The 15,375-nt window shown below is 38.8% G+C and overlaps 1 protein-coding gene across 2 annotated transcripts in view; it reads left to right on the top strand.

Moving 5' to 3' along the window:
- rai14 (retinoic acid induced 14) overlaps positions 1-15,375 on the top strand; it is a 52,297-nt gene that overhangs the window by 25,265 nt on the left and 11,657 nt on the right. For both annotated transcript variants that reach the window (XM_084935067.1, XM_084935066.1), the window contains exons 3-10: positions 1,521-1,651; positions 3,970-4,058; positions 4,261-4,325; positions 5,667-5,724; positions 5,978-6,048; positions 14,295-14,401; positions 14,555-14,739; positions 15,227-15,252. In XM_084935067.1, the coding sequence (XP_084791193.1) occupies positions 1,521-1,651; positions 3,970-4,058; positions 4,261-4,325; positions 5,667-5,724; positions 5,978-6,048; positions 14,295-14,401; positions 14,555-14,739; positions 15,227-15,252 (732 nt within the window). The remainder of the gene's footprint in view (positions 1-1,520; positions 1,652-3,969; positions 4,059-4,260; positions 4,326-5,666; positions 5,725-5,977; positions 6,049-14,294; positions 14,402-14,554; positions 14,740-15,226; positions 15,253-15,375) is intronic.

The following is a 15,375-nucleotide window of genomic DNA, read 5'->3' as shown; positions in this document are numbered from 1 at the left end:
GTCATGGATTCAGTTCTCTCCCTGATTCTGCTATTAGATTTAAGGAACCTCTTCCAATATTCCCCAGTAAAGGTTTCCTTAAATACATTTCCTGTTAATAAAGTAGGTCATTATAGAAGTGTTTCAGCTATGCCAAATCTTGCTCATTTCATAGCTGTATCCTGCAATTAAAGCTTGCTGTGCTGTATCTTGTACTATCAAACTGCTCTGTAGCAAGATGGTCTTTGAATGAGATCAGGCTAGAAGCTTTCCAATAGCTGACTTCTTTCTGTGTGAGCAGCCTATCAGTGGTATAAAGGGCCATTTGGTTTGTGTATGCGTTCTTTGGTGAGTGTGTCTAGACTGGATACTGTGAGTGTGTGCTCTTGTACACATATGATAACAAATGTTTTGTGTGGGCCACAGCAGAGCTGAGAAACATTCCTCCCTGTGAGAAACATTACTCACATTTTGGGCATCACGGCGACTTTGACTGCAAAGTAAACATGCTGATATGAGTGTTAACAAATGGAGCATACCATTTGTTCACATTATTATTGATATTATTTGATAAGTTAGTAGATAGGAGATAAGTCTTAAAGTCAGTAAAAAGTCTTTGATAATATGAAAAATATGGGACAGTGTATGCAATACAATAAAAACAGTACACACTGATTTGCAAATCTCATAAAACCCATAGTTTATTCACAACAAAACAATAAAATATTTAAACTGGGATAGTGTAGCATTTAAAAAAAAAAAAAAAAAAAAAAAAGGTGGTGGCAGTAACACATCTCAAAAGTTTACATGGGGCAACAAAAAGCTGGAAAGTAAGCGGTACTAAGACGAAAAAGCTGGCAGAATAGTTTCTGTCTAATTAGGTTAATTGTCAACAGGTTAGTAACATGATTGGGTATGACAAGAACATCTTAGAGGCAGAGATTTAAAGAATTAAAGATGGGCAGAGGTTCACCAGTCTGAAAAGCTGCATTTACAAATGGTGGAAAAATGTGCAAAATTTGAATATCTCATCATCTACAGTACATAATTTCAACAAATCCTATGAATTTGGAAAAATCTATGTGTGCAAGTGACAATGCCAAAAATCAGTATCTGATGTCTATATTATTTAGGCTCTCGGGTGGCCCTGCATTAAAAACAGGGATGATTCTTTCATGGAAGTCACTGTTTGGGTTCACTTCCAGAAACATAGTTTTATCGTCAGAAATTTAAAATTCTTTTTGGAAAACCTGGACAGAATGTCCTCTGGGCTAAAGAGGAGAGGGACCATCCATCTCTGATGGTACAGGAGTGCATCATTGCCTGTGGAAAGGCAACGTCAACGCTACATCTCCACAGTGGTAAACATGGCCCTGTCCCTACTTTTTTGAGATGTGTTGCTGACATGAAATTCTTGCCATTTAACAGTGTCTCACCTAACTGTAACCTTATGGGGTTATATATTTGTATATTTATATTTTGTGTAGTCTTCGTATATTCTTCACCACCTTTTATTCTCCTTCTTTGTCCTCTGTCTTTAGACAAATGAGTGGAACAAAAACGATGAACGCTTGCTTGCTGCAGTGGAGCATGGCGAGGTTGAGAAAGTCTCATCCCTTCTTGCCAAGAAAGGTGCCAATCCTGTAAAGCTGGACAGTGAAGGCAAATCAGCGTAAGTGGTCTTGGACTTATCCACTTACTTTTTTCTGATGGTATTTAAATGTTTATGTTCCAGTGCAAGAATTCCATTTGATTCTCCTGAGGTGACGATAAAGTCAAAGCATAACTTTTGCTTAAAATAAAAACTAATTTGTTGATATAGACACACAGAGATCACAGTCTGCAGTGCCTTTTGTAGAATGAGGATGACATGGGGGAAGCAAACTGACTTGAGGCTGCAAACCAGAGAAATGCATTAAGTGTTGACACCAACATGGTTTTATGTCTGGAAAGCTTGCACATGTTTTAAAATAAATATCCAGCAAAGCACAGTGAATTTTCTTATTTCCTTTCAATTCAAAGATTAAACATATGTCTATACTATATGCTCAGATTCTCAAGTAATGGCCTTATATAACTGCTTTCACGCTCCACAGCACAGTTTTAAAAATGAATGGCCAATCTAAAAATATGTCTCTTTTACTTTTTCTTGAAACGGTGACATTAATTCAGCCTCTTTGAGATTCTATGTTTTGAAAGCAAGTTCACTTCCGCAGAGCCAGTGGAGGTTACTGTTACTGCGTCACCGCTTAGTATTAGTGATAACACAGAGGCTTGTGTTAATATTTGACCCTTTTCTTTTTTTTCTGAAACTCAACACCTCTGACCTCGATTTGTAGAGCAGCTCTCACAAAGCCAGGAAAATCAAATCTCAGGAATAAATGCAGTGAAAAACAAATATGTAGGTTTTCATTTATTTTCCCATTCACCTGTAGTTCACATCCTTGGCCTTTTTCCTCTTGTGTGCTGCTAGAACACAGAAACACACATCCAAATGCATGCAAAGCCTTTGTAAGTCATGGCAAATGTGTGGGCTTGGAATCGCAATGCTCCGATCTTTCAGCACGCACGAAGGGGGAGTCTACAGTATCTCTATGGTGATAAAACCTGACTGAAAGGCATGTAGACATACTTGTGTGTTTGTGTGTGTGAATGTGTATCCTACGCACACACTAATGGAAGGCTGAGCTTGCCCTCCCCCCCGTTCATCTTACTGAGGTGGAAAGAGGTCGTATTGATCATTTGCTGCATGCATATGCACAAACCTGCGCACACAGTGCATACACAGGGCAATTTTTTTTTGCATACGCAGTCATATCGACTTACAGCATTCCTGCTCACAAGTCAGCGCTTTACCAGTTTTTCTAGAAATGGTCAGTAAATGGGTATATATTGCAAGAACTGAAGCTGTGCCCAATAACTGCTTTTACTTATTTATTTTTGCTATAGCTAAAGCTTCCCTAAAATACTATCACTTCCAAGCTTATCCATTGCTTTTATCAGTGCTGACATGTTTTTCTGGCAGTTGCATATTGCAAAACAGTGGTAGTGGAGCTTTTGCATACCTGGGTCACGTGAATACCTTCTTCTACTGTAAGACTGGCTGAAACACTGACAGTCAAAAAGCTCCGTAGACCTACTTTTTTCTTCTCCATGGTGAATATTAATTAAGAAATCGATATTTCACTTTCAATAAAGGATCTGATCTGTAAGCATAATTAATACTGGCTTTTGTATCAACAAGATCAAATCTCATACTTGTTACACGGTTTAAAAAAAAAAATAGTTTGACCCTTTGGGAAGTGCACGTATTTTGTTTCATGTTGAGTTGGAGCAGAAGAGGTGCTCCCATGCCTTTCTGCTAAATATAAAGTTACAGCTTTTAGCTGATTGGTTGAGCATAAAGACCAGAGGCAGAAGGAAACAGCTAGACTGGGTCTGTCCAAAGTTTATGAATTCTAAATACAACAGCCTCTAATTAACACACATGCTTAAAAAAAAAAGAAAAAAGAAACGAAAATCAAGAGGAGGCTCTAGGAAGACGCTGAGTCGGCTAAGTTGCTGAGAGGGATTAAAGAAACTAAGCATAAGCGTATTACATTATAAGGACCAGAGCGTCGTATTTAACAGATATGGGAGTAGTTTAATCTTCTCATCTAAACTTAGGCGAGTGAGCAAATAACTTTATTTCCTAAAATGTGAAAACTTTTAATTGGAGACTAAGAAATCACTCTTCAGTGTAATTTAGAGTGGTAGATGGAGGACTAGTGTGGCCGAGCAATCAGAAAAGTAGATGAACGTTTTATTATTATTATTTTTTTAATCTTTTATTTGCACTCACTGCTGCAGCATAAGGTCCTCACCAGAGCTGTACCATGTTTTATAATATTTGTAAAACTGTTAAAAGCATCTGTGTTGCTGTAAAACTACTGGCAACAAAGTACTGTGTGTGTAATTTGTTCTTTTAATTGTGTGTGTGTGTGTGTGTAGTCTTCATGTAGCTGCTGCTCGTGGTCAGATAGACTGCCTCTCTTTCATCTTGGCTCATGGAGCTGACCTGTCAGTCACTGATGCTGCTGGTATGTATAGCTATGTTCACTATAACTTAAAAAATAGTTTCTGCATATATTTGAGAGTTTCCCTCTATAAATACTGTAACATGAACAGGTGTAATGTACTGTCTGGACTGATACATAAGATTTCACATACGTTATCTCAAGCACCTCATTGCCTGTCTTCTTGCTGCGTGCATGTTTTTCTCTTTTTTTCCCCTTTGTGTAGGTTTTAGTCCTTTACACCTGGCTGCCAAAAACAACCACACCGAATGCTGCAGAAAACTCATTCAGGTAAAGCTCATGAAGTGAAGTTGGGTTTTATTAAGTTAAAACTATTTAATTTCCCTCCCCAAATGCCTTTGAATTAAAAAGAAATTGATTCAGTCTGTCAATCCAGATATTTAAAATACATATACCCTGGTCTCTCAGTGTTAAGATGAGACATAGTGGTCCCCAACCCTGGGCCGCGAGAGTTGAGGCTTGGGTGTGAAATTTATGGTTTTCAGGGTTTTTATCGTTTTTTTTATCTTTTTTTTTTTTTTTTTTTTTTTTTTTTTTTTTAGCATTTTTAACGTTAACTCAATTTCCCTGGGTCTTTTCCTGTGTGTTATGAATAAATCTTCCCCTTTTTGTACTGGTACTGGTGTTATTTTGTTGTATTTATCCACGACACCTTAAAGGCCAGCCTGTGAAAATATTGTCGGACATAAACTGGTCCATGGCGCAAAAAAGGTTGGGGACCGCTGACATACTTCTTAATATAAGGGCTATAAATTATGTTGGGTATAAATGATTGGGCAACATGACTTCCAGATGTGTTATACAACAAAGAACTGATATAAATATTAACTTAAGATTGTTTTGATTGTGACTGTCAGTGTCACCCAGCAGGACCACTTGTTCTTGTTTATGAATAACAGTGTGTGAAACCCACATCTTGAATCATCTTACTGTTCAGTGAAGATGCCTGAAACCAAAAAATTTTATTGCTTCATTTCTTCAATCTGCTGATTCTTGTGTGTGCGTGTTTGGGTTTTGGTCAGCAGATCTTAGCAGAGACACACACACACACACACATCCAGCTCTGATCTGCTGACCTCACTTCCTCGTGATAGTCGGCAGCATCTCTGCAACATGCACCTGCCTGATCAAATAGTCATTCAAGTCTTTTTGTATATAGCAGAACACAGTACTGTGAAAAAGAGAAGAACCAAAAACATTCAGTCATATATTGTTGTGACGTTGGACCCCAACACCGGCCCAGGAGCTCATCATGCCAGCCCTCCTCTGCAGCGGGCCAGAGACCACACCCGCGCCACAATTGTTTACTGCAGATGTATGAATTTATGGTATAATCTAATATTACATGAAATTGCATTTGCCTGAAGCACCACTGGCAAACAGACTGTGGCATCAGTTCCTCAGATAATAAACTCCAGTGTGTATACACAGTTTATAAAAAAAAATTGAAATTAAGCAAGCAACACACAGATACTTCAAACCAAATTTAAAACGTATATTTTGAGTTGTTTGGGGCCTTTCATGATTTCACTTGATTAACAATAGTCATTGCATATGCTGTATGCGTATACTGTATGCTATTGTTACTAATAACTTTCCCACTTTATCCAGAGTAAATGTCCTATCGATGCTGTAGATGGATCAGGAAAGACTGCTCTGCATCACGCTGGTAAGTATATCAGGATCTTGAGTCACTGATTTAAAAAAAAAAAAAAAAAAAAAATAGGCTGCTATGCTTTGAAAAGGATGTGGAATAATATCTACTAGTTTTAAGCTCTAATTTTATTTGAATAAAATCATCATCATATTTGGTCGTAAGTGACTAAAATGCATTTTAGCCCAGTTAGTTTCTGTTAAACACAATCCTATTTTTCCTCACTCTCTTGTTTTAATTTCTCTTGTTTTGTTTCACCCCCTTCCAGCTGCTAGCGGGAACATCCAGATTGTCCAACTGCTGTGTGAACTCAAAAGCCCCATCAACCTTAAAGACACAGTATGTACTTCCATTCTTTTGTCCATTCCCCAGACTTATTTTTCCTGGCTCAATAGATTGGGGGGCTCTGAAACAGAAAAAAGACCACAAAAATGCTTCAATGAGTCCATTTCCAGGGAGGAATGTATTGAATTTGTTTGAGGAATCATTGTCCGTTTATTGACTCTGATTGTTGTATGTCAAATAGTTGTTAATCCACATTATGAAGGCTCCTCATTAACTGACTGCTTGAGGATTAATATTGTAGTGTTGTGTGTGTGCGCGTGTATGTGTGTGTGTGTGTGTGTGGTAAAAAAATCAGCGTACTGTGGGAATGCAAGCCGCAGACATGTGGTCTCCATTGCAGTGACGCACCATGCCTGTGGTTTCTGTCTGGCTGGGGTTGTGCGAGCATGAAATTTTGTGTGTGTGCATTTGTGTACAACAGAAACTGATGGTCTGTCAGCCTACATGAAAAGATGTCCTGTTATTTCCGATTAAAATTAATTTTAGCAATTTTTCATGTTTAAATCAATGGCAGTTTGTATGTTCAAGCTTCTTAAACTGGTTCTTGTGACCACTTTTTACCATGTGCTTTTTGGAGTTGTAGCTTAAGTGTAGTTTCAAATCCTGGCCCTGCCAGTTTCTTATGACTTTTACTTGTATTCTTCATAAAATAGTAAGACAATAATAGACAATAAATAATAGACAAAACATTTTTCTTGATGCATATTGGACTGGTGAGAAACTAACTGTAAATAGTGGTGCAATTTGAATTTTGGTATTCATATTTTCTTGTTGAAAAGTGGTCCAGCCAGCGAAATCTGAAAATCTGTATGTGAGGTTTGCAAAGCTCTGTCTTTGTTTTGTGGACATGTAGACTGTGAATGCATTAATGCATGCCGGCTTGTTAGCCTCGGGCATACGCTGTAATATATATCTGTACCTGGTTATATAAGTTACTTTCAGCTGTTCTCTTATTCACAAGAGGTCACCACAGCAGGTAGCTCCATGCACGTGTGTGCGTGTATTTATTTACTTTTTTAAATGCCGGATGCCTTCTGGGATGTTTCCTCCTGGGATTTAACCAGGGATCTTTTGCTTTGCAATACACTATGGAGTAACTCTGTACCTGATTATATATTTGTGACTTAAACAAACACTCGGGAATATCTCGAAAGAAACAGAGGGACAGCTGCTAGGCCTGACATGTGTCAAAGAATGTGTATAGAAGAGAAGAGGTAAATGTAAACTGTAATATGAAACCTTACTGCTGTTGGACGAAAGGGGAGGGGAAACCTTTGCTTGATTTCTGTCATTTATTTTTAAAGTTTCAGATAAAGAGGCCAGGTTATGTACAAGTAATCTCTGTGAGCCAAAGTTTTTTTCCTACTCTTGATTCTTCTATGATGTCATTGACAGTGGATGTCCTTGTATGGTCGTCTCAGGCACACAGTTCCGGCTGTGAGTGCAGCAGTCCCATCTACCTGCTGTTTAAAAAAACAAAAAAAGTGTTTCAGAGCAGCAGCCAATCAGAAGAAAGCTGACTTAAAGGGCAGGCTAACTTAGAATAGCTGAAACGACTTATTTCAGAAGATGAACTGAAGGACTGCACTAAGGTGTGTGCAATACAAATTCATGCTTTTCTGTTTTGGAGCCATGTGTGCCATAGCTTGAAATCTTAACAAAACTGGTAAAGTAAATACACAGATTGTGGAAATGGGTATAACCTCCTGAGAACCAGCCTTTTCGTTGATGTCCTCTTAAATGGACATTTGTTTTTGGTCTATATCTTTTGATTTATTTGAGCTACCCTAATAAGTCCTGTTGTGCTCAAAAGAGGACATCCTGGCCTTTCCAATGATATCTCGTGTGCTTGGATGACCACTTTTATCTCCAAATAGGCAGAACATCACAAAAAAAGTTAAACTGAAAGATACTCATTTCCTCAGTTCTCAGGAGGATATAATTAAATAGACAAACTAAATTAAAATAAATATACATAAATAACAGCAAAAACAAAAGTAATGGTAAGAGAGGGAAAGAAGAAAGAAACGAAAATCCTGCTGTTGTGTGTATGCATGAGAAGATGGACTAAACAATACTTGTATTGTTTTGAATTCAGATCTAATCACCAAGTCATGATCACCATGGTCAGACACCTCCATTTGATAGACATCTTTTTGAAGTCTAAGGGAGCATGTTGTTGGTTCCACCTGATATCTACTTTATTTCTTGATCTAATTGGTATACTATGAAGGGCTCAGGTTTAAGCTCTCTAACTGTGCTACACTTGATTAGTGCCTACATCTAGCTCTTTCATCAGTATTCCTCTAATATTTGACCCATCTGAAGAAGTGGCATCTTCAGATCATTTGGTGGAATACCTCTTTAAGTGCCTTTTAATATCGCTTCCCAAAATATTCATAGATTAAGACATGACTAAAATATAATAAGGATTATTTTTGAACTCTGCAAAGCTGTAGAAGAGTCCAAGAATAAAACTGTGGAGCTGAAAATTAGCATAATATTTAAAGCTCAGCTTTGGCGCAATTCATTGTTATGCCCTCATAATTCTTCAGCATCCGTGTATTTGGATTTGAGTGGGTTGAGATTTTTTACTCTACTATTTACTCTCCGTTTCTTGGCATTTCTAGATACTTTTTTATTGCCTGTTATGATTTGACATTGATATGATGTGCTCATATATTCATATGATGTAGTATTACACATTCAGCTGTTATCTATTAAACAGTTAGGTTGAGCAAGTAGTGCAGTAAATTGTTTACACACTGATGTATAATTATCACACAGTGAGAGAGCAACTGTGGATAGAGTATGCTCACTGTGGTCACTTAAAATCTTAACTAAGTTACTTTTACCTGAGTAATGAAGTATGTTTACATTTTACTTGTAAAGTAATATTTCTGCACTACTTTTACATAACTGAAGGAGCCCCTTTAAACGGAGCAACTGGGAATAAACTTGATCATACACAAGCAACTACTGCAATACAGTGTTGTAGTAAGATATGTTTGAAATAGTCTAAGACTGCAGAAATGCTGCAAACACAATTAAGCGTCATCTGAGGTTGTAGTATACCATAAACGTACAAGTTCCTCTGAGCTGTAGTGTTGTTTATTCATCTAGATTGCTTAGGATTCAGTTGCTAAATGTTGGAGCTACCTGCTGAAGACAGAGGTGTGGTGCTCAAAGCAAAAGACAAGAAAATGCACTGAAAAAGTCAGAAAAAGCGGTGTCTCTTTACAGAAATCATGAACTGGTTGCTAGTTGTTAGCCGCTTCATGTAGGAACTGTTGCCCTTTGAGCTGTGATATACTTGCCAACTTTATCACTGCAGGAAGGCTTTAAAAAATGTGAAGGAGGGCATAATTGTAGAGTCTTGCTTGTGAAATAATCATAAATTGTAGAAATTGACTATAACTGTGTCCTTCATTTGGTTGGTGGGCGCAGTTAGGATCCATTTCAATTATACCAAACTGAGGAAAAAAATTTTATATTTTATTTTGAAGTGAACTGTCCTTTTGAAAGCTCACATCACAAGGTGCTCAGCTGTCCTGTCTTTATAATGACTGGCTCTGTGTAACTGCTCATTTTCCTTATGTTAAACACAGTTTGTGATCTGCGTTGGGGTAATATGTGTACCCTGCTTTCGAGTCATAGCTCAAACATTTCTACATGGCAAAATTACAGCATTTGTGTGCATTCCTGGCAGCATGGCTAAAATTAAAGCATGAGTCAAATTTTGGCTCGTATAGTGGAGAACATCCATATACAGTATACAAGGAAGTAGCTGGGTGAGTGCAAGATTGGAAACAAAGATAAATATTTCTGCAACATAAAATGATTGTTGTCTTTAATGGCGCTCAACTACCTGAGAACTGAGACTCTTCCCACTGATTCATTTTCCTGCCTTTTTTCATGAGTAAGAGGTGTTGTTCTTACATTTAATAGTCACATGCAGAGGCCTGCATGTATGTGCAGTATCAGTGTGTACATGAAACAAGAAAATGAAAGTATGCAGCTACTTGTAAATGATCTGGTTTTGTTAGGCTCCAAGATGTCTGGTCCATTATCTTCTATGTTTAATGACCAAAATCAACAACTTCATTAGGTATAGCTGGTCAGCTGCTTGTTGTGAAACTCAGTGCCTTTAAGATATAGATTACCTGATTATTATTATTATTATTATTATTATTATTTTAATTATAGAGGTAGCCCCACTGAGTCTCAATGTCTCATTTACTAGCAAGACCTGTTTCAGACAAACATATTAAAATTACAATGAAGTTCAAACAGCATGGGGAAGAAAGGTGATTTAAGTGACTGAATTTTGCATGTTTGTTGATGTTAGATGGGCTGGTCTCAGTATATTAAAAACTGCTGATTTACTGGGATTTTCCTGCACAACCACCACTATAGAACAGTTAAACTGTCAAATTTTATATTCTGGGTCACATATAGCACATTTTGATTTTAAGTGGGCTGGACCAGTGAAAGTGCCCCTTTAGTCAGTGTAAAGAAATTTAATTAAACCTTTATTATAGTTCAGAAATAGCTCAGAAAAAGAAGCGCAGTTTCAACTGTGTGTCTCAGTTTTATTACATTATAAATATAAAAAGCATGAGAAGACCACACTGGAAGAGAGTCCTGTCAGTAAAGAACAGAAAACTGAGATTGCAGTTTAAAATTGGACAAAAGGAGATTGGAAAATGTTTGCCTCATCTGACAAGTCTTAATTTCTGTTGCAATATTTAGACGGTTGGATGAGAATTTAGTGGAAACAACATGAAAACATTGATCTATCCTGCCTAGTATCAACAGTTCAGGCTTGTGGTGGCAGTGTAATATTTGGGGGGCATATTTTTTGGCACACTTTGGTCCCTTAGTACCAACTGAGCATTGTCAAAAAAACACCACAACCTACCTGAGCATTGTTACTGACCATGTGTATCCCTTTGTGACAACTTCTGTTAACTGCTTCCAGCAGGATAAAGCCCCATTTCACCAAACTCATATTTCAAACTGGTTTCTTGAGCATGACAATATGTTCACTGTACTCAAATTGCCACCAGATCTCAGTCCAACAGAGCACCTTTGTGGTGTGGTGAAACAGGAGATTGTCATCATGGATGTGTCATCTGACAAGTCTTCAGGAACTATGTGATGCTGTCATGTCAATATGGACCAAATGTTTTAAAGAAATATTTCCAGCACCTTGTTGAATCTGTGCCATGAAGTATTAAGGTGGGCCTGAAAGCAAAAGGAGGTCTAACCCAGTGCTAGCAAGGTGTAACTAATTATGTAGCCATTGACTGTACATGCAACCAGCAGACTGACGGTTTTAGGATCCTGTTCATACAAACAAAGACACTATTTGGATTTAAACCAGTTTTCAGGTGGCAAATGAACATATAATGGTAATGCTGAGAATACTGTTGCATGGTGAGTGTATTCAGGTTTAAGCAGAGCTGTGTTTTTATTTTAGTTGTCTTGATTGACAGGCCTCTCTGACTGTAACACCTTGTCCTAACAGTTAACTTGTCATGCATGAGCTCTGCCCAGCGTTTACACTGTTGCCCATATTTGGGTAAGAGGGCTTTAAATGTCAGACACGATGACAGCAAGTTTGAAACACAGCGAGTAACACATGCCAGCAAACTAGCAGTAATACACCTGTGCGCCCACATGCCTTTATACACACGCATTGAACCTATTACCCAGAGAAGAACAAAATTACTTCTGTCTTTTAGATTCCAGAGAAATATAAAACACAGACAGGGCAAACACAGACACATGCCTGTTAAAGTGTTTAGCAGAGCTCAGAGGAACCCAGAGCATAGTTCTGTTCTCTGTGGTGTGTGAAAGCAGCAGCCTTGTAATATAAAACACACACAAAACTATGCTGACAGACGTTAGTGCTTCTTGAAGTTCGTTTTCCTACTTTTTTTTTTTTTCAGGAAAGACTTGGATCCCCCTCCCCCAAACATGTTTCACGGTGGAAATGTCTGTTAATACTCTTCAGCACTGAGTTGTTTATCTATTGCTCCTCATAGTTTTTAGAAACTACAGTGGCTTGCAAAAGTATTCGGCCCCCTTGAACTTTTCCACATTTTGTCACATTACAGCCACAAACATGAATCAATTTTATTGGAATTCCACGTGAAAGACCAACACAAAGTGGTGTACACGTGAGAAGTGGAACGAAAATCATACATGATTCCAAACATTTGTTACAAATAAATAACTGCAAAGCGGGGTGTGTGTAATTATTCAGCCCCCTGAGTCAATACTTTGTAGAACCACCTTTTGCTCCAATTACAGCTGCCAGTCTTTTAGGGTATGTCTCTACCAGCTTTGCACATCTAGAGACTGAAATCCTTGCCCATTCTTCTTTGCAAAACAGCTCCAGCTCAGTCAGGTTAGATGGACAGTTTGTGAACAGCAGTTTTCAGATCTTGTCACAGATTCTCGATTGGATTTAGATCTGGACTTTGACTGGGCCATTCTAACACATGGATATGTTTTGTTTTAAACCATTCCATTGTTGCCCTGGCTTTATGTTTAGGGTCGTTGTCCTGCTGGAAGGTGAACCTCCGCCCCAGTCTCAAGTCTACTGCAGACTCCAAGAGGTTTTCTTCCAAGATTGCCCTGTATTTGGCTCCATCCATCTTCCCATCAACTCTGACCAGCTTCCCTGTCCCTGCTGAAGAGAAGCACCCCCAGAGCATGATGCTGCCACCACCATCATATTTGACAGTAGAGACATGGTGTGTTCAGAGTGATGTGCAGTGTTAGTTTTCCGCCACACATAGCGTTTTGCATTTTGGCCAGAAAGTTCCATTTTGGTCTCATCTGACCAGAGCACCTTCTTCCACATGTTTGCTGTGTCCCCCACATGGCTTGAGGCAAACTGCAAATGGGACTTCTTATGGTTTTCTGTTAACAATGGCTTTCTTCTTGCCACTCTTCCATAAAGGCCAACTTTGTGCAGTGCACGACTAATAGTTGTCCTATGGACAGATTCCCCCACCTGAGCTGTAGATCTCTGCAGCTCGTCTAGAGTCACCATGGGCCTCTTGGCTGCATTTCTGATCAGCGCTCTCCTTGTTCGGCCTGTGAGTTTAGGTGGACGGCCTTGTCTTGGTAGGTTTACAGTTGTGCCATACTCCTTCCATTTCTGAATGATCGCTTGAACAGTGCTCTGTGGGATGTTCAAGGCTTGGGAAATCTTTTTGTAGCCTAAGCCTGCTTTAAATTTCTCAATAACTTTATCCCTGACCTGTCTGGTGTCTAAATCCAATCGAGAATCTGTGGCAAGATCTGATAACTGCTGTTCACAAACACTGTCCATCTAATCTGACTGAACTGGAGCTGTTTTGCAAAGAAGAATGGGCAAGGATTTCAGTCTCTAGATGTGCAAAGCTGGTAGAGACAAACCCTAAAAGACTGGCAGCTGTAATTGCAGCAAAAGGTGATTCTACAAAGTATTGACTCAGGGGGCTGAATAATTACGCACACCCCACTTTTCAGTTATTTATTTGTAAAAAATGTTTGGAATCATGTATGATTTTCGTTCCACTTCTCACGTGTACAACACTTTGTGTTGGTCTTTCACGTGGAATTCCAATAAAATTGATTCATGTTTGTGGCTGTAATGTGACAAAATGTGGAAAAGTTCAAGGGGGCCGAATACTTTTGCAAACCACTGTATACCCTTATGCCTTTGATGAAGTAGCTCTCTCTAGACTGGGAATTTCCCTTATCCATCTTAGGCAGTCAAATATTTATGCTTGAGCATTACAAGACTGAGGTTAAGTGAAGGGTTACACTTGGGGTCGGACCCTGACAGTCCTGGATAAAAATGGGATAGCCTGTCTTATGAAATACTGCACTCATCCACCAACTCTCTGCAACCTGCTGAGCTCAATCAGTAATATGATTTGGGGGATTTTCCCATGCTCTTATTTCTTTCATCTTAAACATACCATCTGAATTTTTTCTGTTTATCTGCTGGGGAATTCATTTAGAGCAGTAGACATTCACTCATTTTTCACACAGGCCTGAGATTTTTCTCACCTTACACACAGTTACCATAGTCTGTCAAGGCCCACGCTGTGACTAGTTATATTGCTGTGGGTGTGCGTCCATTTAAATCTGTGTCATGTTGTCTTGTCTTTTATTTTTCTCTATAGGATGATTTTAGTCATTTTGTTTTCTCGTTTTTATGTTTGTTTCTCCTAAAGGATGGTCTCACTTCCTTGCTGTTGGCAGCCAAACACAGTCGTGCAGAAGTATGCAGCACTTTGCTCGACTTTGGTTCTGAAATCAACACTTCTGACAACAGTGGCAGGTATACAAAACAAAAAAACAACAAAAAAAGACCCCAACAAAGTCGACACACAATAAGACACAGGGAAAAAATTACAAATAAATTGTTGCTCATTGTAGGATATTTGATTGATGTTGAAGTGGTGATCAGTATGCTGTGTTGTCTGTGTTGTAGGACGGCCTTGATGCTCGCAACCGAGTCCAACGCAGTATCTGTTGTTGAAGTGTTGGTTCAGAGAGGAGCAGACTTGTCAGCTATAGATGCAGAAGGCCATGAGGTTTTACATTACGCTAAGGTCTCAGGCAGCTCTGAAACCAAAACTGCCCTTTCAGCTGCACTAAACAAGCATCCGGTCTCAGGTAAGAGTTGTGCATAAACACAAACCTACAGTTCAGAGAAAGATAGGAAGTGAGTGCAGGTGGCTTTATGCAAGTGTTGAGGAAGTATTCAGTAAAGGTTTGTATGTAAATTTTGTGGACAATGTCACTCAGGCTGCGGTAGGCAGGCATATTTGTTTTTAGTTTTTTTCCCCTCCCCCCTTAAGGGCATTGCAGTGAACCAGTACATTTCCAGGGAAACTTACTCTGTACCTAACCTCAGTCTTAACCCTAACCAAAAACAATGTGAGATCCATTCTTAATGCTTTCAGGTTTTTTTTGCCCTCCCAAAACCTGATCAGTGCCAATAAAAACTCACATACTGCCCCTGTGAGACAGAGATCCATACTGCTCTGGGTTCAACACAAAGTTAACACTGCCACCTGCAGTTGGCTTCCTGTTACTGTTGAATTTTTCTTAGATGTTTAGTGTGTTGTACCTAACAATACCTTTCCATCTTTTTTGGCAGATACGAAGTCTCCTAAAAGTCCCCAGGTAAGATATCGACCATCAAAAGTACTAAAACATGTGAAATTCCACAGCGGATGACAGTGAATAAACATTTTAGCACTGCCAACTGATTTATAGAATTAGGAAGTAAAATAAGGAATAAAACCA

This window comes from Perissodus microlepis, chromosome 7 (assembly GCF_051167445.1).
Source record: "Perissodus microlepis isolate ML-2025 ecotype Zambia chromosome 7, ASM5116744v1, whole genome shotgun sequence".
NCBI lineage: Eukaryota > Metazoa > Chordata > Actinopteri > Cichliformes > Cichlidae > Perissodus > Perissodus microlepis.
This window is presented reverse-complemented; position numbering and strand designations above follow the sequence as displayed.